This window comes from Sphaeramia orbicularis, chromosome 9 (assembly GCF_902148855.1).
Source record: "Sphaeramia orbicularis chromosome 9, fSphaOr1.1, whole genome shotgun sequence".
Taxonomy (NCBI): Eukaryota; Metazoa; Chordata; class Actinopteri; order Kurtiformes; family Apogonidae; genus Sphaeramia; species Sphaeramia orbicularis.
This window is the reverse complement of record NC_043965.1, coordinates 49,824,666-49,850,123: the sequence shown is the minus strand read 5'-3', so window position 1 is coordinate 49,850,123 and position 25,458 is coordinate 49,824,666. Positions and strand designations below refer to the sequence as shown.

The following is a 25,458-nucleotide window of genomic DNA, read 5'->3' as shown; positions in this document are numbered from 1 at the left end:
TGACTACTACATGAATGCAGACTTATCTGTTCTGATTACATACATAATTGTACTATTTTAGGCAGATACATGGTGTGTTCTTTATATTATGACAGTTTTCCTAACTAGATTTTAAAAAAATGACAACATATATCATCTTAATTACAGGAGCAATATATTGACTACTAACCTCTTTATCATTGTACGTACTGTATCATCAGCCCTAATAAATCATTCATATTCCCTGTGTAGATCCTCAGGACATGTCAGTGAACAGTCTGTCGGTGGTGGCGGTAACAGACAGTCGCAGCAGTCTGGATGCAGCAGTAGGTCAGAGGCAGCAGGTGGCTCAGGGATGGATTAACACCTACCCTCTATCCTCTGGAATGTCCACCATATCCAAGAAGTCTGGTAAAACACACACAGCATCTTATAATCAAATCAAAGAGCTTCCTCAGACAGGGTGTGTATGAGTGTTGCGCTGTCATTCCAGGTTTGTCTAAGAAAAGCAACAGAGGCTCTCAGCTGCATAAGTACTACATGAAGCGCAGGACTCTGCTGCTAGCTTTACTTGTATGTACCCTTTGTTTTGTGGAGCCCCAAATGTTAAGGTCTGTAAATTTAAGCCTTAAATGCCAGATAGTTAAATGATTCTCTCATGTCTCCCTTCAGGCCAGTGAGATTGAGCGGTTGACCATTTGGTACAACCCGTTATCCACTCAGGAGCTCGCCATTGCTACAGAACAGTCTGTAGAGACCAGCATCGCGAACTGGAGGTCCAAATACATAAGTCTAACTGAAAAGCAGTGGAAGGACAATGTCAACCTGGCCTGGAGCATAGCACCTTACCTCGCACTGCAGCTGCCTGCCAGGTACACTGAGGATTATAACAGAATCACTTAACCCCTTTAACCCTGGGCCATTTGTTTTAGTCAGAATCATTTCAATGTAAGACAAAACAATGGAGGTGCTGATAGCAGCAGCTTCATTTATGTAAAACTAAGGTGAGATTAGAAAACAGTAAAGGTAAGACAAAATTCATAGTTGTTGCTTCATAATGTGACCTTTATTTGGCTTTTCTTTGGCTTGTTCAGTGAGTTTTAACAGTAGGGCGAGGTCAAGGGCGTCACAGATGGACAGCCCACAACTTTTTGATTCATAACTTTTGAACCAGACAAGTTTAAGACAAATATTACACATAATTGGAAAGGCCTAAATGCCATCTTAAACATACTCAAAGGGCAAAATTTAGTTTCAAATATTTTAAAATGAAAAATATCAAAAACTACTGCATCATGGATTGACAAAAAATTAACGTCTATTTTTCGCAAGAATTACAAAGTTCTCAGAAGTGAAGTTCCTATGGCATTTTCATCCTGAAGTGTATTCAGAGTATACCTTAAACCCTCTTTTCTACAACCTAATAATTGGTTAGAGGAAAAAATATTTTATCATACCTAAATACCATACCTTATCATACCCAAGTTTTGACAAATGGCAGCATCACAGATGGACAAAGTCAAAAACGTCACGGATGGACAACAAAAGTAAATGAAAAAACATTTTTTATTCAATTATCAATATCATATACGTTTTTTTTTTTTTTTTTTACAATATTTACAAAATACAAATAATATTCAAGTTATATTCAAATGTATTTTGCATAGATATCTGCATTTATTATGCATTATTATTTATGACATAAATAATATAATGGTCAAATATCAATGTAGTTGGAATAAATTTCGTTTATTTATGAGAGTTTATAAAATGAACCCAGAATGATGGCAGAAAACTGTGTCACTTTCCAAACATTCACACTCATAAAACTCCTCAAATTTTTTTTCCACAAATTTTTTCTCATTTCAAAATACATTTTTCTGAAAATATAAGTAATTACCTAACCAAAAATATAAGTTTGGTGTAGATTATTGTAATTACATTTTTTTCACCAGATGTTAACCTTCCCTTAACTTCACCCAGTAAAGAAATATTTGTACCATTTGATCTGCTCAGTTTTAGCTTAACGTTGCAAAGTTTGTTGCATGGGTCTTTTGTCTTATGAAATTATTTATGACATATGCTGGTCTTGGATTGTTAGCCTGGTTTCAACAACATGGGTGTATGGCTTGTGTATATTGCTTCAAGTGTCACATAGAATTACCATGGCAACAAAGGTGGAACTATGGGCAGCCGAGTGTAAGATGATACAAAAGGGCTAAGTCCAATTCTAACAGAGGACTTGTGAGCGGACAGAATGACATCTGTAGCACATGACTGCTCTTCAAATAGTTTGATGAAAATGATAGTCCTGAATGCATGGTAGTAAATAACAAGGAACGTCAATTACACATATGATTTTTACTAGTATAAAAGATGTCTTTGTAGGTTCTCATTTGCCCAGGTCATCTTTCTTCTAAGAGATGGTTTTTCAAATTTTAAAAAATACAGTTTCTCAGATTGTAGAGTGCCATTGGCCTCAGTGAACTGTGAAATCTCTCATTTTCACCACCACCATCATGGCCTTGGCACATTTCCACTTGTTCTTCGACAACAAGAAAAATGTAATATAAGTTAGTCCTGTCTTTAAGAGCCAGCCCTTTTAATGTTTACAAAGCAGCAATGAATGGAAACATTTATGAATTAGCATTTTCTTGAGCAGATTTTGTGAAAATTTGGTTCAAATTTGCAGCACATTTGGGTGAAGACATAACCACTATGTTATGCAACTCAACAATGAGCCAGTTAGCACTTTGTCCTTGTTATACTGGGAGGGATTTTAACATTTTTGGGGTGATCATGGTGATAATGGAAAAATAAGAGCATATGGACTTTTCAACATTATACATAAAACATTGTAGGTTTTTCAGTGACACACCCATTGCCAAAAACACTCACTCACTGTTGTGTTTGTTTTTTAGATTTAAAAACACAGAGGCCATTGTGTCTGAAGTGACTCGACTGGTGCGAATGGATCCGGCTGCTGTGTGTGACGTCCCCGAAGCCGTCAAGGTGAGATCTGAACTCATCTGGACACTGACAGTGTTAATCTGCAGGGTGAGGTTATGCTGTTTATGAAAGGTTCTTTAAATGGACTAAAACCATCTGAAATGCTTCAGCATCGTGTAATTTGTTGCTTAATCTTCTTGGTATGTTTTGGATGGACTGTATTAAAAGCAAATTTGTTTGAGGAAACGTGTTTAACGTCCAATTCCAAACCCACAGAAACTCATTTATTTTCTTTTTGTGGGTAGTTTTTAAAAGTCATGTAATGGAAAACGAAAACTTTACACTAGGGTGGTGCTTGAAAGACTGCAGACCCTCTAGAATTGACCCTTTTGTGCATATCATTAGTCTCACAGCATAATTATCTAAGTCAGTGTTTCCCAACCACTGTGCCATGAGAAATCATCAGGTGTGCCCAGGAAGATTATCCAGTTTCACCTGATTGGTACTCTAAGTGAGCGGTGTGATATAGATACGTACGACTGCACGTGCTAATGATCCACTCTACAACAACAGTTTCCCTTTGCAAAGTGAAAATGAAAGTGAACCGGCCCTGATGTGGTGTGTTCTGTTGATAAAGTCCCCTTCTCTAGTGATGCGTGTATCAGCAGGTGACCTGTGGGACCCGCGGTTCGGGTTGGGGCGAGGGGGATATGCTTCCATTATACCGATCTTAATCCATAATCTAGGGGTCCATCCAAGGGGTCGCTAACGCACCCCTCTCAGCTCTCTTGTTCCAAATGCTCCGTGTCTTTCTTCAATTCCTGCAAGAATATCAGCTTTGTGTTCAACTAAACAGGCCCAGGCTTCACACTGAGTAAGTAAATTGGGACAAGGTTTGCATTACATTTCAATAATTATACTTTTTGAGACATTTTGTTAGTTGGTGTGCCTTGTGATTTTTCTAATGTAAAATATGTGCCACGGCTCAAAAAGGTTGGAAACACTGATTCAAGTTGTATTTTTGGCCAAATTGCGATATCTGTGTAACTTTACTCTCCTGATACTGCTGCTTCATTTTATGCTGATATCACAGTTTGGCCAAACATATGACTTGGGCAATTATGCTATGAGACTAATGACATGTAAAATATGGCAAGTTTTTATACAGACCCTAAAATGAGATAAAGGGAAAACAATTCAACAAATTCTACCAATGTGTGGTTAAAACAGAAGTCTGTAAGTCTACAAGTGATGTTCATTTCATCTAGAAAGATGATGAAGCTGTGAATTCATGACTTTATTCTCTTGTGTAAAATTTACATTTTTACCTCCGCCAGGTTATGTTTTTGCCGGCGTTGGTTTGTCTGTCTGTTTGTCTGTCTGTGTGCAAGATAACTCAAAAAGTTATGGATGGATTTGGATGAAAATTTCAGGAAATGCTGATACTGGCACACGGAACAAATGATTAAATTTTGGTGGTGATCGGGGGGGCGGGGTACTGATCTACCTTCTGCGCTCTCCAAGTGCTTTTCTAGTTAGGTCATGTTTCCAGTGGTTTTACTGGTTCCTGTATCTGTTTCCACAGGCCACAACTTTGTCCATCCATTCACTGATCAAAATTTAAGAAGATGGAAAGTTAGTTGCCAAGTGTTTTGTTTGTATGATCCTGTCTATTACCTGTGAGAATTGCTGATGTTATTGAAGTAACCTGACTTTCCCCACAGCTTTGGTTTGAGTCCCATCCTTTTTAATGCCACCTGAATGAACTGGTAATTAGCTTGTACGGCTCTGAAGGAAAAGCAGAGCTGGCCTCCCGAAAGGCCACGTTGATGTGGCTGATGATGCTCTTTGACATCTCTGAGTTGTTTGTTCCAGCCACTGTAGTAACCGATAAACACAGCTTCCTCTGGAGGCCACTTAGTGTAATAACCTCAGACTAGGGGGCATGTCCTCAGACTACTGCTGTGTTCCATACAAAGATGTGGATTTTGTAAAGTAACTTGTACAATAAATACACCTAACTAATGTTCTGATTTCTTTCCGCCTCTTTTTCCCTTCTCTGTTTGTTGTAGTTTTTGGTGACATGGCACACGATCGATGCTGACTCCCCAGAGCTGAGTCATATCCTGTGTTGGGCTCCTGCAGATCCCCCTACTGGACTGTCCTACTTCTCATCCCTGTACCCTCCACACCCACTCACGGCGCAATATGGGGTCAAAGTTCTCCGTTCCTTTCCTCCTGTACGCCCACACATCATTCACTTTGGACCTGTCTGTGCAGTAATTAGCATTGTGACATTCTGCTGAAAGAGTAACCTCTTAACAAAGTAAAAAAAAATCTGTGAATCTTTGCCTCAGGTTGAAAAGCATGAATGTGAAAAGGTTAACTTGTGGTCTCCCTACAAAGAAAAAAATCAAGTTTTGCATCGGTTGTCCATATGGTTGAATTTGTTTTGGATAAACCACAAAATGTCACTTAAAATTACCCACATGGTTGTAGTTTAGTTTAACTACAGTCAATATTATGAGCTGAGACTCTGGACTTCAAATCAGACATTTTCTTTAGTTATAGTGCTTCTATCCGTCCGTCCGAGATTTTTGTCCAGTCGATTTCTCCGACACCATTTACCTGATTCTTTTCAAATTTTATACACATATCCTCTACATATTTTGAAAATATTGAAAGTTAAAATTCCGAATGAATCCCTGGGTAGGCAGGGTATCAGGGAGGTCTCCTTACTTTTTCACTTGTTAATTTATAAAAGGATCTAGATCAGGGCTGTCCAATCCTGGTCCCCGAGAGTTACTATCCTGCATGTTTTAGATGTTTCCCTCTTCCAGCACACCTGACAGTCGTTATCAGGCTTCTGCAGAGCATGATGATAGGCTTATCATTTGAATCAGGTGTGTTGGAAGAGGGATGCCATCTAAAACATACAGGACAGACAGACAGACAGACAGTCAGTCAGTCAGTCACTCACTCACTCACTCACTCACTCACACACACACACAAACAACTTGGATGCTAACAGTGTAGGTCAGAAGTCAGAGCTGCGAACTCAAGTCAGGCCCAAGTTGACCATGATCCAGTGCAACACGTCAGAAATTCAAGTCCTAGCCCCTCTGTAATGCCCCAGGATCTTATTTCATTTCTACGTTCAGTTTGCGTTTGTCCTAAAGATAGTAAAGTAACACTTAGTGTTGTGTGAAATTGTTCAGCGGACTGCATTTCTAATCACACATGATACACTATATTGCCAAAAGTATTTGCTCACCTGCCTTGACTCGCATATGAATTTCAGTGACATCCCATTCCTAGTCTATGGGGTTCAATATGACGTGGGTCCACCCTTTGCAGCTATAACAGCTTCAACTCTTCTGGGAAGGCTGTCCACAAGGTTTAGAAGTGTGTTCATGGGAATTTTGGACCATTCTTCCAGAAGCGCATTTGTGAGGTCACACACTGATGTTGGACAGAAGGCCTGGCTCTCAGTCTCCGCTCTAATTCATCCCAAAGGTGTTCTATGGGGTTGAGGTCAGGACTCTGTGCAGGCCAGTCCAGTTCATCCACACCAGACTCTGTCATCCATGTCTTTATGGACCTTGCTTTGTGCACTGGTGCACAGTCATGTTGGAAGAGGAAGGGGCCAGCTCCAAACTGTTCCCACAAAGTTGGGAGCGTGGAATTGTCCAAAATGTCTTGGTCTGCTGAAGCATTCCTAGTTCCTTTCACTGGAACTAAGGGGCCAAGCCCAGCTCCTGAAAAACAACCCCACACCATAATCCCCCCTCCACCAAACTTTACTCTTGGCACAATGCGGTCCGACAAGTATCGTTCTCCTGGCGACCGCCAAACCCAGACCCATCCATCAAATTGCCAGATGGAGAAGTGCGATTGGTCACTCCAGAGAAGGCGCCTCCACTGCTCTAGAGTCCAGTGGCGGCGTGCTTTACACCACTGCATCCACCGCTTTGCATTGCACTTGGTGATGTATGGCTTGGATGCAGCTGCTCGGCCACGGAAACCCATTCCATGAAGCTCTCTGCGCACTGTTCTGGAGCTAATCTGAAGGCCACATGAAGTTTGGAGGTCTGTAGTGATTAACTCTGCAGAAAGTTGGTGACCTCTTCACACTATGCGCCTCAGCATCCGCTGACCCCGCTCCGTCAGTTTACGTGGCCTACCACTTTGTGGCTGAGTTGCTGTCATTCCCAAACACTTCCCCTTTCTTATAATACAGCTGACAGTTGACTGTGGAATATTTAGGAGCCAGGAAATTTCACCACTGGATTTGTTGCACAGGTGGCATCCTATCACAGTTCCATGCTGGAATTCACTGAGCTCCTGAGAGCGACCCATTCTTTCACAAATGTTTGTAAAAGCAGTCTGCATGCCTAGGTGCTTGATTTTATACACCTGTGGCCATGGAAGTGATTGGAACACCTGATTCTGATTATTTGGATGGGTGAGTGAATACTTCTGGCAATATAGTGTATGTATAAATGATGGTGGAATTCAAATGGGATCAAAACATTACTTTAATGCAATGTTTTTCTTAAATGAGGGCGTTCACCTCTATGTCAATACCAATTCAGACCATTTTAGCAACTATTAGCAGGACCAGGATGATATCAACATACTGCATTCTTTTTTGCACATATACACACCGTAGTGACATGTCCACACAGATGTTGGACAGTACAGTCGATATGACAATTTAATAAGACACAAATAGGACTGATAGTTCTTTACTACAACTTTCAAGACTGTTTTTATTTGTTTAATTTTCACATAGTAAAAAACATAGACATAAATACATGTTGGTTAAAAACTGTGATGGATGGTTGCCAAAAACCAAGGGGCTTAACTAGTAGCAACCTCCAGATTTCAACAAATACAATTCTATGATATACCAAGCTTAGAAATGTATCCCATGTGGAAAATTACAGTCACTCAGGAACAGAGAGCAGAGAGCATTATTGACATACAGAAAAGCTTAAGTTATAAAGAAAGGGTTAGTGAAAGTTGGTATTACTTTCCAATTCTGGAATCTGACTTGAAGGAGTGATCCAGCTGATATTTCCAACCTGGGAATTGCGACTGCCCAATTGCTAACATTTAATATAGTAAAATAAGATAATCTAACGTAACATTCATATTTTTAATCCATATTAACATATTTTCTTCTGCTTTTTCCAGGATGCCATTTTGTTTTACATTCCTCAAATTGTCCAAGCACTCCGTTATGACAAGGTAAATACCATTTATTTGAGAGTCACTATACAGTATTGAAATAAGCCATATCGTGTTGGATGATCACCCTCATGTGTCCTTTGTCTCTTCTGTGCTGGTGTAGATGGGTTATGTCAGAGAGTACATCCTGTGGGCGGCTCAGAAGTCCCAGCTGCTGGCTCACCAGTTCATCTGGAACATGAAAACAAACATATACCTGGATGAGGAGGGAAACCAGAAAGATCGTAAGAGCTTGTCACAACATCTGGCTCTCACACACATACACACACACACACACACACACAGACACAGCTATGATCTGTCTGTTTGTCTGGTTTCCCTGCAGCTGACATCGGTGAGTTATTGGAGCAGATGGTGGAGGAGATCACCAGCTCTCTGTCAGGACCTGCCAAGGACTTCTACCAGCGAGAGTTCGACTTCTTCAATAAAATTACCAACGTGTCGGCCATAATAAAGTAGGCCATTGAGTTCTTGTTAACATACTTACAATCCTTATGCACCGGTGTGGACATAAGTAGATCCCATTGTTGTAAATGTCATATCTTCATTGCAAATTTCACACCAGTCTTTGCACAATAATGAGCTGCTTGGAATTTGGTGGTCAGAGGTCAAAGGTCAAAGTCACTGTGACCTGGCAAAACCCATTTTGTCCACATTTCAAAAATACATACTAATTATAATCAGTGAGGTAAAGGTTTACAGATTATTATATGCCCGAAATCGAGTTTTGGGGATATAATGGTTTTACCCCGACCGCCACCAGATATCTGTCATGTGAACACGATAACGAAGACTGATTTGCTTGGATTTCTTCTCCCTTGATAACCAACATAGTGGACCCCTAGTGTAAGAACCCTATCAATTTCAGTTTCTCTATGAGTATTATAAGTCGTCCAAATGGGGCGCTTTAGTTGAAAATCAGTTTTTTGGACATAAACTAAGCAATAATAGGCTGATTGAGATCAAATTAGGTTCATGTTGATCATCTTACAAATGTCCGTTTTCTATCTACCATCCAGAGTTCATATGGGGTCATTTTCATTCATTAGGTGGAGTTTTGTGGGAAAAATTGGTTATTTGACTATTATTCTGCCACTATCAGGTCAATGTAGCTGAAATTGAGTTCATATCAATTGTCTAACAATTATCGTGGATAGATCTATGTATAGCAGAGGATTGGGGGGGATTTCGAGGCTACACCCTTGCTGTTGGCCCCCGACAGTGTAAGCCTCGTTGGTGTTACATGTTACAAACATAATGAGTAATCGAACTATTGTAATTACCTCATCAGAGTAATGTTAAAATGAAATTTGATTATTTGACAATGAAATTCTTAAATATCAGATTATACATGTGCTCTGTTTTTTTTAAATTAGAAGGAAAATGTTGGTGTAAATTTTGTGAGTAAATGTTAGTGGTGTGTTTGACCCATAGTCCAAAAAAATGTCATGTGACATGGAAATTTGTGCTATTTCACTTAGTTTTTTGGTTCATGCAAAAAGTACACAAAGCCTCAGCACAGAGCCTTCTTCTAGTCCAATCATACTATTTTTCTTTCTTTAGAGGGAAAATACATTTTAATCATTTTCAGTAAATTCCTTCATTATTCCTCCATTAGAATTTAGACTGTAGAGTCAAGGGCAAGCTCTGGAGTTATTGTCTCTTGGTTTCTTGAATCTTTCTCACAAAAGTTTAGACTCTTGAACTCAAAGATGCTACGAAACAACAGCCAGAGGCCTCAGAGTATGTCTACAGTTTAACTGAGCTGTTTACTAAATAACACTGTCCCCTAGTTAATTTTCAATATGTTTATGAAGTGCTAAGTGTTCTCCAGAGTATAGATGTTTTGTTCTTTTTCCTATTTCACACCACAAGTGATCAACTCCCCAAACCCCAGTGTTGTTCATTTATATGTCCATTGTTTGCTGTAATGTCTCTCTGATTATGCACTGGTCTGGAAGTCACTGTGTGCTGTCCCTGTCTACCTGTCCACATGTGTATATACTCTGCTGCTGATGAGTAATCTGCTGACGGACTCTATTAGTGCTGGAGTGGTTTGATGGCCCACTAGAGGATGACAAAATTCCCCTCTGCTCTCATTAGGACACTAATTGCAGCGAGTAGAGGGAGGAACTCGTGCCGTCCCCAGGCTTCGTCCCTCTGTTACTTTGTACCCCAGCGACTCCCTGCTGTGAATAACAGCAGAGCCAGACTGTCACTTGTGGTCTGAAATAATTCAGTGAGATACCAGTACATGATGAAGAAAAATCAACTTCAACGTGTTTTTGTTCATCTTCATTAGACCTTTTCCCAAAGGGGAGGAGCGGAAGAGGGCCTGCCTAGAGGCCATGTCACAGATCAAAGTTCAGCCTGGCTGTTATCTGCCCAGTAACCCGGAGGCCATCGTTCTCGACATAGACTACAAGTCAGGGACCCCAATGCAAAGGTCAGCCTCATCAGTAACAGTAAATCACAAAGAAATGTTCCAGCAGACCTAAACTGCACCTTTTCTGTTCTGTGTCTGCAGCGCTGCCAAAGCTCCATACCTGGCCAAGTTCAGAGTCAGGAGGTGTGGAGTCAGTGAGCTGGAAAAAGAAGGTAAAAAGTTAACTTAAAAGCTGACCCTTTCAAATCTGTACACAGAAAAACAATGTGTGATGATTTGTTTCAGGTCTGAGGTGTCGCTCCGACTCTGTAGATGAGGTGAAGAGTGAAGAGGAGGCCAAACGCATCTGCTGGCAGGCAGCCATCTTTAAAGTGGGAGATGACTGCAGACAGGTCTCAGCATTTTCATCTTTATTTAAAGGAGCAATTTGTAATATTTGTACATAAAACATTTGAAAATTCCATCCATCCATCCATCCATCCATCCATCCATTATCTTCCGCTTCTTCCGGGGCTGGGTCACGGGGGCAACAGTCTAAGCAGGGATGCCCAGACTTCCCTCTCCCCAGACACCTCCTCCAGCTTTTCCGGGGTGACCCTGAGGCGTTCCCAGGCCAGCCGAGAGACATAGTCTCTCCAGCGTGTCCTAGGTCTTCCCCGAGGTCTCCTGCCGGTGGGACATGCCCAGAACACCTCCCCAGGGAGGCGTCCAGGAGGCATCCGAAACAGAGGCTCGAGCCACCTCAGCTGGCCCCTCTTGATGTGGAGGAGCAGCGGCTCTACTCCGAGCTCCTCCCTGGTGACTGAGCTCCTCACCCTATCCCTAAGGGTGTGCCCAGCCACCCTGCGGAGGAAACTCATTTCGACCGCTTGTATCTGGGATCTTGTCCTTTCGGTCATGACCATAGGCGAGGGTAGGAATATAGATTGACCAGTAAATCGAGGGCTTCACCTCTCGACTCAGCTCCTTCTTCACCACAACCGACCGATACAGTGACTGCATCACTGCAGCCACTGAACCGTCTGTCAATCTCACGCTCCATCCTTCCCTCACTCATGAACAAGACCCCAAGATACTTGAACTCCTCCGCTTGGGGCAAAGACTCCCCACTGACCCGGAGAGGGCAAACCACCTTTTTCCAGTCGAGAACCATGGCCTCAGATTTGGAGGTGCTGATCCTCATCCCACTCGCTTCACACTCAGCTGCAAACCGCCCCAGGGCATGCTGAAGGTCCAGATTCGATAAGGCCAACAGGACAACGTCATCTGCAAAAAGCAGAGATGAAATCCTGTGGTCCCCAAACCGGACCCCCTCCGGCCCCTGGCTGCGCCTAGAAATTCTGTCCATAAAAATTATGAACAGAACCGGTGACAAAGGGCAGCCCTGCCGGAGTCCAACATGCACCTGGAACAGGTCTGACTTACTGCCAGCAATGCGAACCAGGCTCCTGCTACGGTCATACAAGGACCGGACCACCCTTAGCAAAGGGCCCCGGACTCCATACTCCTGAAGCACCCCCCACAGGATACCACGAAAACACATATGGACAAACTCATGGGCAAACTCCCATGAACCCTCGAGTACCCGATGGAGAGTATAGAGCTGGTCCAGTGTTCCGCAACCAGGACAAAAATCGCATTGTTCCTCCTGGATCCGAGGTTCAGTAGAAAAACCCACACAGGAACATTTACCTTCTTCAGGATACAATATGTCTGGTCTAGCATTTCACAGCACTCTTCAAAGCCACCAGACTCCAGTAACAGAAGCCGTGATTTCACCTCATAGGACATGGGGATGGATGATTGACTGCAGCCTTGGTCATTCTAGGTTCAAAGCACTTGTATTAAAACATCCCATAATAAATAGGCTCTAGCCTAACTGTGACCCTTTCAAAAATTAAGCAGTTCAGAAAATGAATGAAGAAATTAACTAGAAAAGCACTCGGAGAGCGCAGACCTCTGCCAAGGCAGATCAGTGCCCCCACCCCCACCCCATCACCACCAAAATTTAATCATTTGTTCCTTGTGCCAGTATCAACATTTCCTGAAATTTTCATCAAAATCCATCCAAAACTTTTTGAGTTATCTTGCAGACAGACAGACAAACCAGCACCAGCGAAAATATAACCTCCTTGGCGGAGGTAATGATAAACAAAGTAGCATAATAAAACTAGGACTGGGACTATGACAGGAAAAGCAAGAGGTGTTTGACATGATGCACAGGAGGAAGGTAGATGTACTGTGTGTTCAGGAGACCAGGTGGAAAGACAAGAAGACTAGAAGCTTAGGAGCAGGGTTCAAGTTGTTCTACTCTGGTGTAGATGGGAAGAGAAATAGAGTAGGGGTTATCTTGAAGGAGGAGTTTGTGAGGAATGTTCTGGAGGTGAAAAGAGTGTCAGAGTGATGAGCCAGAAGCTCAAAATCAAAGGTGTGACGTTCAGTGTTGTTAGTGGTTACGCCCCACAGGGAGGATGTGAGGTAGAAGAGAAGGAGAACTTTTGGAGTGAGTTAGATGAAGTGATGCAGAGCATTCCCAGAACTGAGAGAGTGGTGACTGGTGCAGACTTCAGTGGACATGTTTGGGCAGAAAACAGGTGTTGAGGAGGTGATGTGCAGGTTTGGTATCCAGGACAGGAACACAGAAGAACAGATGGTAGTCGACTTTGCAGAAAGGATAGAAATGGCTCTAGTGAACACTTTCTTCCAGAAGAAGCAGGAACATCGGGTGACTTATAAGAGTGGAGATAGGAGCACACAGGTGGACCACATCTGGTGTAGACCATGTGACCTGAAGGAGATCAGTGACTGCAAAGTGGTGGCAGGTGAGAGTGTATCCAGAAGGCACAGGATGGAGGTGTGGAGGATGACTCTGGTGGTGAGGAAGATGAAGAGGACGAAGGCAGAGCAGAAGACAAAATGGTGGAAGCTGAAAAAGGAAGAATGTGGTGTGGTCTTCAGGGAGGAGTTGAGACAGGCTCTGGGTGTTCAGGAGGTGCTTCCAGATAACGTGGTCAGGGAGACAGGTAGGAGAGTACTTGGTGTGTCATCTGGAAGGAAACTAAATAAGGACACTTGGTGGTGGAACGAGGAAGGGCAAGAGTGCAGACAGAGAAAGAGGTTAGCAAAGAAGAAGTGGGACGGGGAAGACTGAAGAGAGAAGACAGGAGTACAGGGAGACACAGCGTCAGACGATGGCAGTGGTGGCAAAGGCCAAGCACAGGGTGTATGATGGTTTATATGTGAGGTCGGACACTAAGGAGGGAGAGAAGGATCTGTACAGGATGGAAAGGCAGAGATAGAGATGGAAGGATGTGCAGCAGGTGAGGGTCATTAAGGACAGAGATGGAAATGTGAGGACAGATGACAGAAGTGTGATGAGAAGATGGAAGGAACACTTTGAAGAGCTGATGTATGAGGAAAATGAAAGAGAAGAAAGAGTAGAAGAGAGGTCAGTTTTGGACCAGGAAGTAGCAGAGATTAGTACGGCTGAAGTGAGGAGGGCACTGAAGAGGATGGAGAGAGGAAAGACAGCTGGTCCTGATGATGGACCTGTGGAGGTATGGAAGTGTCTAGGAGAGGTGGATGTAGAGTTTAGGACCAGATTATTCAACAAGATCTTAGAGAGTGAGAGGATGCCTGAGGAATGGAGGAGAAGCGTGATGGTGTCCATCTTTAAGAACAAGGGAGACATAGAGTTGTAGAAACTACAGGGGAATAAAGGTGATGAGTCATACATTGAAGCTATGGGAGACAGTAGTGGAAGCTAGACTAAGGACAGAAGTAAGCATGTGTGAACAGCAGTATGGTTTCATGTAGAGAAAGTGTCCAACAGACGCAGTGTTTATATTGAGGATGCTGATGGAGAAGGACAGAGAAGGTCAGAAGGAGTTGCATAGTGTCTTCATAGATCTAGTGAAAGTCTATGACAGGGTGTCCAGAGAGGAGCTGTGGTTTAGTATGAGGAAGTCTGGAGTGGTAGACGTATGTGAGAGGAGTCCAGGACATGGACCAGAGCTGTAAGACAGTGACGAGGTGGACTGGAGGTGTGACAGAGGAGTTCAAGGTGGAGGTGGGAGTGTATCAGGGCTCAGCTCTGAGCCCCTTCTGGTTAGACAGGATTGTCCATGGACTATGATGTTTGCAGATGACATTGTGATCTGTGGCGAGAGCAGGGAGCAGGTGGAGGAAAACCTAGAGAGATGGAGGTTTGGTCTGGAAAGGAGGAGCTCAGTGGTAGAAGACAGAATCCATGTGTGTGAAGGAGAGGGACCAAAGTGGACCAGTGGAGTTCCAGGGAGCAGAGACAAAGAAGGAGGAGGATCTGAGGTACTTAGGGTCAACAGTCCAGAGCAAAAGTGAGTGTGGAAAAGAGGTGAAGAAGTGTGTTCAAGCAGGTTGGAAATGGGTGGAGAAAAGTGTCAGGTGTGTGTGTGTGTGATAAGAGTGTCAGCAAGAATCAAAGGAAAGGTGTAGAAGACAGAGGAGAGAGCAGCCATGTTGTATGGGTTAGAGACAGTGGACCTGAGGAAAAGACAGGAGGCAGAGCTAGAGGGAGCACAGGCTCAGATGATCAGGTTCTATTTGGGAGGGACCAGGATGGATCGGATCAGGAATGAGGACATCAGAGGAACAGCACATGGTAAATGTTTGGGAGAAAAAGTCCCAGAGGCCAGACTGAGATGGTTTGGACTTGGACAGAGGAGGAACAGTGAACATACTGGTAGAAGGATGATGAGGCTGGAACTGCCAGGCAGGGGGTCTAGAGCAGGAGTGTCCAATCCTGGTCCTCAAGGGTCTGTATCCTGCATGCTTTACATGTGTCCCTCTTCCAACACACCTGATTCAAATGGTAAGCCTATCATCAAGCTCTGCAGAAGCCTGATAACGACCGTCAGGTGTGCTGGAAGAGGGAAACATCTAAAACATGCAGGATACCGGCCCTCGAGGACCAGGACTGGACACCCTTGTTCTAGAAGAAGATCCAAGACCAGATTTATGGATGGAGTCAAAGAGGACATGAAGGTAGTTGGTGTGAGAGAAGAGGATGTAGAAGATAGGGTTAAATGGAAGAAGATGATTGGCTGTGGTGACCCCGAAGAAAACAGCCTGAAGGACAAGAAGAAGTAGCAGAAAAAAACAAACCAACAAAACAGTTAATATGAGTACATATCATTCACTTACATTTATATACACACTGACACCTCAACTTCCTGGTAAAATTCTGAAATCTCTAATGACAGTAGCATCTACTACGAATATTAATATTATCAATGTTGCCTTTAACTACACAACTCCATCTAGTTAATAAACCTACTGTTGGCTTAATTTTTTTTTTTTCTTGGTGCTTTGTGTTCACAGGACATGCTCGCTCTTCAGATCATCAGCCTGTTTAAGAACATCTTCCAGCTTGTCGGTCTGGACCTCTATGTGTTTCCATACAGGGTGGTAGCCACAGCTCCTGGAGTAAGTGTGCTTTCTAGCAGATTCGTTCCTGTGAAAAACACATTTTCTGTAAGATATTAAAACCATGTATCCACATTTCCCCATGCAATGACACTATTCATCCTAGTGTGGAGTGATTGAGTGCATCCCAGACTGTAAATCCCGTGACCAGCTTGGGCGACAGACGGACTTTGGGATGTATGACTATTTCAGAAACCAGTATGGAGATGAATCCACACTAGCGTTTCAGAAGGTAAATGCCACATCTCGCATCTTCATACAGGCTGATACACTATTCTACAATTACAGCATGATACATCAGCCCTTCATTCTTTCAAGAAGAGTTTAATAAGTTTTTTATTCCTTTCTTTTCAGGCGCGGTACAACTTTATCCGCAGTATGGCAGCTTACAGCTTACTGCTCTTCCTGCTGCAGATAAAAGACAGACACAATGGAAACATCATGCTGGACAGCCAGGGCCATCTCATCCACATCGGTTTGTTTTATCCTCTGAATTTGAGACATGCAAATGTGTTTTGTCAAGACACAACAGCCTTAGCCTTTGACCTTTGGCCACTGAAATCTAATCACTTTATCCTTGAATCCAAATGAATATTTGTGCACAATTAAGGGTCATTTATGCTCTACATTAAAGATGTAGACAGATACGAACGGAGCGTTCTGTCCGTCCTCTGCAGACGTTATGTACATATTTCTGTCCGTTCTCCTGGAGCTTGCAGATGCGAACCCAAACGGAGAATATAGAGCAGTACCATCGGGAACCATGGAGGCAGTGTTGAGATTTGAGGAGAATAATTTTCAGAAATAGCGGAACTTTTCAAATAGCAACTGTGTGAGTTAGTGAAAAACTACCAACGTATTTATTTAACCTTTATTTAACCAGGAAGTCCCTTGAGATGAAATCTCTTTTCGAGGGAGACCTGACCCAGACACACATCAGTACAATCCAATTGCAATACCACCATATTTATAACAACTACCCTTCTCAATATCAACACTAGTGTCCACATTAGTAAAACCTCCTCTGTCATTGCCATGTTTGTTATTATTATTGACTTTCTTCTCCTTCTCAAAAAACTTTACTCTTCTTTGTGGTATTTGGCCAGTATGTTAATTAAGAGCGGCGCTCTCTGGTGGATTGATTGAGAAACGTTCATTCCAATGCACTGGACGCATCTAAGTATGAAGGCAGTGACACATGGCAACATTAGAAACAGATGAACCTATTTATGTACGTAAAGTGAACATAAATGAGCCTTTAGAATGTACAGACATGAAGTAAAGAGCTTGAGCCTGACCTTTGACCACATTTTATCCAAAGAAATGTTTTTTGCCAAATGTTGTGACATTCTGTTGAATTGATATCTGAGTTTAAATAAACTGGACTGATGGACAGGCCTGATATAACACTTGTATTTATTAATTCCTTCATTTCTTTATTTACAACAAATCAGTGATGTTTGTTAATTAGATTTCAGCAGCTATTATTTACATGAATATATGTTGTAAATGACCTTTGTGGTTCTGGGATGTTCAGTTCAAAGTCAGCCCAACTGAGGGAAAATAATTACTTGTAGTGGAGAGGGTGCACATTATTCTAACTGTGTTCTAACTGTGTTTGTGTTACCAGACTTTGGCTTCATGTTTGAAAGTTCTCCTGGAGGAAACCTCGGCTGGGAGCCCGACATCAAACTCACTGATGAGATGGTGATGATCATGGGTGGGAAGATGGAGGCGACGCCCTTCAAGTGGTTCATGGAGATGTGTGTGAGGGGATACCTGGCAGTCAGGTGAGTACGGGAAATACTGACCGCAGAGTAATGGTGGCTGAGTGTTAATCAGACCATGTCTATGTTGTGATTCAGGCCCTACATGGATGGAGTGGTCTCCTTGGTGACACTGATGCTGGACACTGGACTTCCCTGCTTCAGGGGACAGACCATCAAATTACTCAAGTGAGTCGGCCGTGTGACTGTGTCTGTTTTTGTCAAAGTAAATACTAGTTATAGTTATGGTTCAAGATGCAAAGGTGTTTTTGCGGGGACGTTTGGTCTTCCATATTATTATTCTCACAGTCAAACTGGAACGACTAAAGTGTACGTGGTGAAAATTTAAAAAATGAATGGATCAAAACAGAGTGGTGTAAATGGTGCCAGGTACAGCAAACCCCGCCCCTTGCACATATTGTAGCTTACTTTGGCATCGATCCAGTTGATGTCATCCTGTCTATGTGTGTGCTGATATCTGCATAGACATAGACAAATTTTGCCCATTGGAAGTAAATGGGGAAAAAAAGGTTTTAAAAATTCATAAAAAATTTGAACTTTGACCTACTTTTTCCAAAATGTAATCACATCTTTCTGGGTCACTGGCAATCTATAAACCCAATTTGGTATGAATTCAATAGTTTTGCTGCTAAAGTGTTAATAACCAAACAAACTGAACCGAAAACAATACCCCTTGCCTCCCCTTCAGGGGGCGGGGTAAAAATGAATTTTGTAAACCACAAGGGTGCGCTAGAAAAATCATGACTGCGTTTTTTTGAAGAATTCATGAACTATTCAGTGAACAATCAAATGATTTATATCTGTGTTCTTTTCACTGAGCCTCACCTGGTAATATAAGCCGTGCCCACTTCCACCAGGATTTTTTTACACAAATGCAAAATATGACGAACCCATATTTTAAACCAGTCTGTGGAATTTCAACTAAGAGCAATAAACATGGTCTCTGAACCAACATCATGAAAAGCTGTCCATAGACATTTTTGGTTTTGTTCTTAGCTGGCAAGTTACATGGCTTTGATATTTGATAGATTTATGTTTTGAGTTTTCATTTTTGTAGAAATCCTTGTAATTCAACCAGATACCCTCCACTAACAGGACAGGTGACACACCTACCAACAGAAAGGGTTTGTGTAGAGTTTGGTATGTACCTCTAGGGGACACTATATGTGTTTTTTAAAATAGATTCTTGGGACATTTTTCACATTTTATGTGTAGAGTATTACATGTGATGCAAAAAGATATGCTCATTAAGAAATTGGTGAATCAGTACCAATTGTCTTTGCCTGGTTCAACTGATAGAGCAACAGCCTTGGCTACTGAAGGTTCTGGGTACAAGACAAAGTTTTTTAATCACTTTCTGAGTTTTATATTTGTGATTCTTATCTATATGTATATTAAATATATCCATATTTCTATTCATGTGTTGGAGCTACATTTGTAAGTCAGGCCACGAAAATATTTGCCTATACTTTTATTCACAAAACTGCAAAATACACACAACTCCCTAGTCCATGGGTATTCATCTGGACAAATCATCAGTTCTCAGTTGCATGGGAGTGCGTCACTTACCTCTGATAGGTGATATTTATAACCACTTACAGTCCTAGGTTGCTCTTTATAATCCCAGTCCTGTTCCTTGTGTGTAGGCAGCGATTTAATCCAGGTTTGAGTGAGAAAGAAGCAGCTTCCTTCATCATCAAAGTCATCCAGAACTGCTTCCTCAGTAACAGGTCAGGACAAAACACTCCTCAGAGTCTACACAACGCTGTTTTAAAGGATACTTTATTTATATTTTCTTTCTTTCTTTTTTACAGGAGTAAAACCTACGACATGATCCAGTATTACCAAAACCAGATCCCATACTAAACGTCTGTGCCTAAGCATGTGCATTTCTTGCGTTACTAGATTGTGCATATGTGTGCTTTTGTTAATGTTCTCCATTGAAGACTGTGGCTCATTGTTACCGCTGATTGTTGGACGTTGTCGTATGTGTTTGCTTTAGCTTCTTATTTCCCTTTCAAATGGTTTATTTTTGTTAAATAAGAGTTGTCTGTTCCTTATTTATTATGTTATGTTGAATGTTGTTCTGATTAATTATTGCATATTATTGCACTAGCATCTTGACTTCTGTGCTCTTAGAGAAAAAAAATGCACGTTCCCTTAAGACTTTATCAGAGTTTGTGCCAATTTGAAATACTTCGTAGCATTTGTGAATGTGGATTCTTGAAGCTCTTGATTAATTTTCCTTGGGGTTTGACATGTAATTGGATACTTGAAGTAGCTGGTGTAGACTGATTTCTGTTTTGACCAATGTGGCCTCTTCTCATGTCGACTGTATGCCTCTGCTTCCCTCTGTCATGGACCAGTCAGAGCTCTTGGATCTGTGGCATGGTACTTGTCTTGTATTTAAGGCTGATTGTATAGATCTGGGTAAAACTGTCTGTATTTTTAGATTTCTGTATTTGCAGTTATCACAGGAAAAGTGATGCACATGAGTTCTGGGAAACACTGGGGAGGAGTTTTTTCTTTTTATATTTAGATTTGCCAAAGGGGGAGGGTGGGGAAGACCATGCACATAACAGTAAATCCAACTTTTATATATTGTTTGTGGCTGACGTTAAGGCACAGCTGAAAATGTTGGGCAGTTGCATGAAGTTGGGTGTTAACTACCATGTAGCCTGTGACCAATGTGAAACATGGTGAAACTTCTTTTAGTACTCCAAAGTGCTGTGCCCCATGCCCGTACGGTTTAGCTTTAGCCTTCATGTAATGTTACTGATTGTAAAGATTTTGCCTCTCTTTGTATATTTATATCCATGACCCATTTTTCTGTCTCCTTTTCTATCTTCATGCCTTTTGAATGAGAATGCCTCAGATATGAAATCAAATAAAGATCTATTAACTGAAACCAATGTTGCAGTTTTTTTTTTTACTATAAAACCACACTTATCCTGTTTAACACTGGAGTTTGTGTTTTAAAACCAAAATCTAGCAGCCTGTCAAGTTTCTTATTATCCATCGTGAAAAGAATCCACTAGAGCCACCCACTAACCTTGGTTTATCATTAGCCGGTCTTGGTCGTGCTGGTTCAACCACTGCTCAGCTTGTAGACTGGTTTTGTGTAGCTGAATGAGGTGTGATCAGTCTGGTGAATGGGACTGGTTTAACTGGAAGATGAGCCAAACAAAAAATAGTCCATAGATTGTATGTGAAACATATATGATTGACCTGAAACTGTTTAAAACACAAATATTAACAAAATGATGAAAAAAAACAAAAAACTGAGCAAAGCCTGTTATATGTGTGCAGCATTAACAATTAACTCCAGTTTTTGTCTCCAGAATACTTATAGTACGTAATGAATTGTTAAAGTATGTCAACATTTTTACCGGCTTTTCCACCATCAAAACATCGATCAACTAGAAAAGCACTCAGAGAGCACAGAGCTCCGCCAAGGCATATCAGTATCCCACCCCCCCACCCCCCGATCACCACCAAAATTTAATCATTTGTTCCTTGTGCCAGTATCAACATTTCCTGAAATTTTCATCCAAATCCGTCCAGAACTTTTTGAGTTATCTTGCACCCAGACAGACAGACAGACAGACAAACCAATGCTGGCAAAAATATAACCTCCTTGGCGGAGGTAATGATAAACAAAGTAGCACAATAAAACTAGGACTGGGACTATGACAGGAAAAGCTAGAGGTGTTTGACATGATGCAGAGGAGGAAGGTAGATGTACTGTGTGTTCAGGAGACCAGGTGGAAAGACAAGAAGACTAGAAGCTTAGGAGCAGGGTTCAAGTTGTTCTACTCTGGTGTAGATGAGAAGAGAAATAGAGTAGGGGTTATCTTGAAGGAGGAGTTTGTGAGGAATGTTCTGGAGGTGAAAAGATCAAATATTATCAATCCGATATTATTCATGTAACACCAAATCATAACCAAAGTGATCTCATAACACTGCACATATAGAGCCGGTCCAAACCAGACTCTCAGGCCAATTTACAGAAACCCAACAGAATCCTCCAGGAGCAAACACTTGGTGACAGTGGAAGGAAAAACTAGCTTTTAACAACCTGGAGCAGACCCAGACTCCTGGAGGATGGATGTCTGCCTTGACCAGATAGGGTTAAAGAGAGAGGGGGAGATGGAGAGTAATTCGGGGGTGGGCACATGAATGTACAGCAAACTGAACCAGAACTGTTAGAAACTAGAACAGCTCTTTCTAGTATAATTACCAATAACTAGAACAAATGTCCATAACTGTTAATACTACTACTACAAATACAAGTACTAACAGTAGATATACTACTACTGTTAGTACCAATAATAGGAACCTCTACCATCTATGGAACTATTTTAATAAACACTATCACAACTATATGAATAAGTGAGTAATGATGATGAAGGCAGGAGAGAAGAAGGACCACAGCAGCAGGTCCAGAGATGATCCAGGGAAAACCTGTGATGCCATAAAGCACAGAGACTCCAGGGAAGAAGGCAGGTCAGAAATATGTATTTGTTAGGGCGTAAATAGAGGAGAAGAGAAGGAGCAGAGAACTATATTCTGACATTAGTCATTATTGTTTTGTATCCCAGACCCCTGATAGAAAAGAAACACCTGAATTCAACATGTCCACATACTTTTAGTATAGTATAGCTTAGTATACTTTGTAGTGTATGACTATGGCAATTTTGCTGTAAGGGTAACGATATGCTCCATCTGGGTCAATACACTTCTGCAAGCGTTGATACCAGCCTCTAAGTCCATCTGTGTAAAATCAAGGGCCAAGCCATTTAAACTATGTCAAACCTTTTCCACAAACAAGTGTATGATTCAGCCTCTTGTGACGTCTGCTCCTTTTCTTTGCAAACACTGACAAGATGAGATTCATTCAAAGTTTTCTAGGATATGAACACAAATACAATCATACATAAAATAACACGAATATATCACATATATGAGCTTTATATTCATGCAAAAATATATTTTGTTGACCAGCATTTATTCAGTCTTTTTCAAAGAACAAGTCTAGTCTTCCATTTAGTTCTCATTCTGATTGTATGTTTGCAATCTTCTATTTCTCTCCACCAGAGGGCGACACATGATGATTTTCAGTGCATTTTCATGTTCTGGTGGGCACTGACTGACAAAACATAAGCCTGAAGTGATGCCACAAACGTGTCATAAACAGTTCAGTCTGTTCAGACCATCTGCCTCTCAGACCATGGAAGGTTCATCCAGTGAGTCTCGAGTAAATGAGTTCTGAGTAATATCCTGCCTTCAGAAAGCAGCATCATGCTAAATGGAGGCTTACATACTTGTCTGTTTCTGCTGCAGTGAAATAGAATAACCCCTATCCAAAAGAAAATGAAATATTGAAAAAACTGTTGTGTCTAATTCAAAGCTCAACAGTTTTCAGGAAGATTTATAGGCATCTGAGACCAAGTCTTAACTTCTGATGAATTCATAAACTCTGAGCATCAACTAATGTCACATATACTCAAGAGGACCCAAAACTTTTCATTTGTACCAGAAGCAGGGAGAAACTGCAGATGGGTTTGGGTGTGCCAAAATGGCTCAATGGCTTCAGTTACAAAAAAAAAAAGAAATAAAATAAAATAAAGTCAATATATGTTTTGCTTCTCTTTTCTTAAACAACCATCAGTTTGATACAGGGCATAAATATTGAACTGTGTACAGTACAAGGCTGTGGGGGCAGAGTTATGACCTGGGGTCGGTTCAGGTCTAGGTTCGGCAACATTATGTGACCAAAAAATGAGGTCAGGTGAAATTGAATAAACAGGTCTGAACACACTGGTCTGCAAGGAAAATGCTTCCAGAATAAAAGTAATGAAATTTTACCACATGAGAGTCACTGAAAAAGAAAAATCAAGTCAAAAATGCTGGTTGGCTGAAGTTTCCAGGATACAGCCTTGGGTCAAAATGTGAAATTCAAGAATTAACGAGAGATCGGGTTTGACTCAAAAGGAATATTTGTCTCAGAGCTACAAGATCTACTTCAAAACACTGTCTGCACATTAGAATACATTCACTTTACAGGTTCTATTTAGTGGAAGATTTATAAAACTATTATATAAATGAACATAAATCAATATATGTGTGTAATACTTTATCATATACCTTAAAAACATCAGCAAACTGGCACTTTTGTCACATGTTTTCCAATTATTCTTATTAAAATACGAAACATTTAGCACATTTAATCTTTGAAGCAAATAATTTCAAACAATTTGTAGACCAGTGACATCAGTAGATTTGTTCTTCTCTGATGACACACACATATTCCAAGATGACAATGATAGGATTCACCACAGAGTCCAGAACTGAACCCCACAGAGAATCTTTTGGAGGTGACGGAGAAGACTTTACACAGTGGTTTAACTCAGCATCATTAAAACAAGATGAGGGACAAAATTAATACAGCTCTGCATGGAAATAACAGTTGTGTTTTTCCCTCTTTTTCATTCCACTTCATGCCACGTTTCTTTGAACATGGTGGTGATGTGTGTTCAGTACGGTACCATCAAGTTCTCAAAATAACCCCCTGTCAAAATGGAAAAGATGAGGTTTCAATGTCAGGCCCAGACTTAAAGTAAGGGCTCTCACACCCATACATTACACCAAACAGGAAGTCTGTCATTTTGTTCAGAATATGTCATTTTAAATCAGTTATTTCCATTTCCAGCTGTGGTACATGAAATAGAAATTAACATTTGGCTCCTCTGTAACATCAAAAAGGCTTCCAGGTCATGAAGAAGTCATCATGACCACTGTAAAACCCCTGGACTGCAGCCCACCCACATGTGGAGATGTGAGGCTCACCCAATAATGCCTGCAGCTTCACTTCATTCATTTCTTAGTATAAATAAGTCATATAAGAGAAAATGCGTGCACTGGGGAGTTTGAAATAATGTGAAAGTGTTGGAAATGTCAGTAGAGCAGAGTGTGAGGAAACAGCAGAGGACTGTTCAAGTCAACACACTGGAGGCCAAACAACGAGTCAGAGATGCGAAAATGGGAATAAAAGAGTGGAGGAAAGGTAGAGGTCCCAGGATATTACAGCTGCATAAGCTTTTAGTCTGGATACAGTGCCGGGTTTTAATGAAAAACCTGCAGATTGAATTAAAGAAAAAGGTGCTGGTGGTTGTTTATGACCAGACTCACGATACTACATTTGGTTAATATTTTATTGCATACAGATGTCCAGAGGGGAAACACCTTGATGTATTTTTGATGAGATCAGATCACTGACTGTCATGGCTGTTCCCTGTGGTCCTGCTGTCTCACTCATCTAATCCCTGTTGCTTTACATCGTTTCAAAGTCAAAATGTGTGTGTGGGTGTGTGTGTGTGTGTGTGTGGGTGTGTGTGTGTGTGGGTGGGGGGGGGGGTACTGGACATCTGCATCAGAGCATCAGATTAAGGACTAGAAAAAGTGAAATATGGAAGTGTCTCAAAGTTGTCTCAAGTAAATTACAAATGACCTTCAAAAAGTATATTTTCATCCCAACCTCGCTCTCACTCTGCATCCAAGGAGACACATCTACAGTCAGACTAAGCCACACAAAAAGCCACATTCTGCTGGTTGTGCTAACCATCGCCAAGAAAACTATCC

General features: G+C 41.5%; 1 protein-coding gene across 2 annotated transcripts in view; it reads left to right on the top strand.

Moving 5' to 3' along the window:
• The window catches only part of pi4kab (phosphatidylinositol 4-kinase, catalytic, alpha b), a 52,241-nt gene extending 31,516 nt beyond the window's left edge, over window positions 1-20,725 (top strand). For both annotated transcript variants that reach the window (XM_030143465.1, XM_030143464.1), the window contains 18 exons: window positions 232-390; window positions 473-552; window positions 652-851; window positions 2,901-2,991; window positions 5,001-5,168; window positions 8,128-8,181; window positions 8,285-8,405; window positions 8,507-8,636; window positions 10,484-10,627; window positions 10,709-10,779; window positions 10,853-10,959; window positions 15,926-16,030; window positions 16,137-16,262; window positions 16,385-16,505; window positions 17,661-17,820; window positions 17,896-17,985; window positions 19,464-19,547; window positions 19,632-20,725. In XM_030143465.1, coding sequence (XP_029999325.1) covers window positions 232-390; window positions 473-552; window positions 652-851; window positions 2,901-2,991; window positions 5,001-5,168; window positions 8,128-8,181; window positions 8,285-8,405; window positions 8,507-8,636; window positions 10,484-10,627; window positions 10,709-10,779; window positions 10,853-10,959; window positions 15,926-16,030; window positions 16,137-16,262; window positions 16,385-16,505; window positions 17,661-17,820; window positions 17,896-17,985; window positions 19,464-19,547; window positions 19,632-19,683 — 2,063 coding nt within the window. In that variant the 3' untranslated portion in view covers window positions 19,684-20,725. The remainder of the gene's footprint in view (window positions 1-231; window positions 391-472; window positions 553-651; window positions 852-2,900; window positions 2,992-5,000; window positions 5,169-8,127; window positions 8,182-8,284; window positions 8,406-8,506; window positions 8,637-10,483; window positions 10,628-10,708; window positions 10,780-10,852; window positions 10,960-15,925; window positions 16,031-16,136; window positions 16,263-16,384; window positions 16,506-17,660; window positions 17,821-17,895; window positions 17,986-19,463; window positions 19,548-19,631) is intronic.
• Window positions 20,726-25,458: the final 4,733 nt, after the last annotated feature.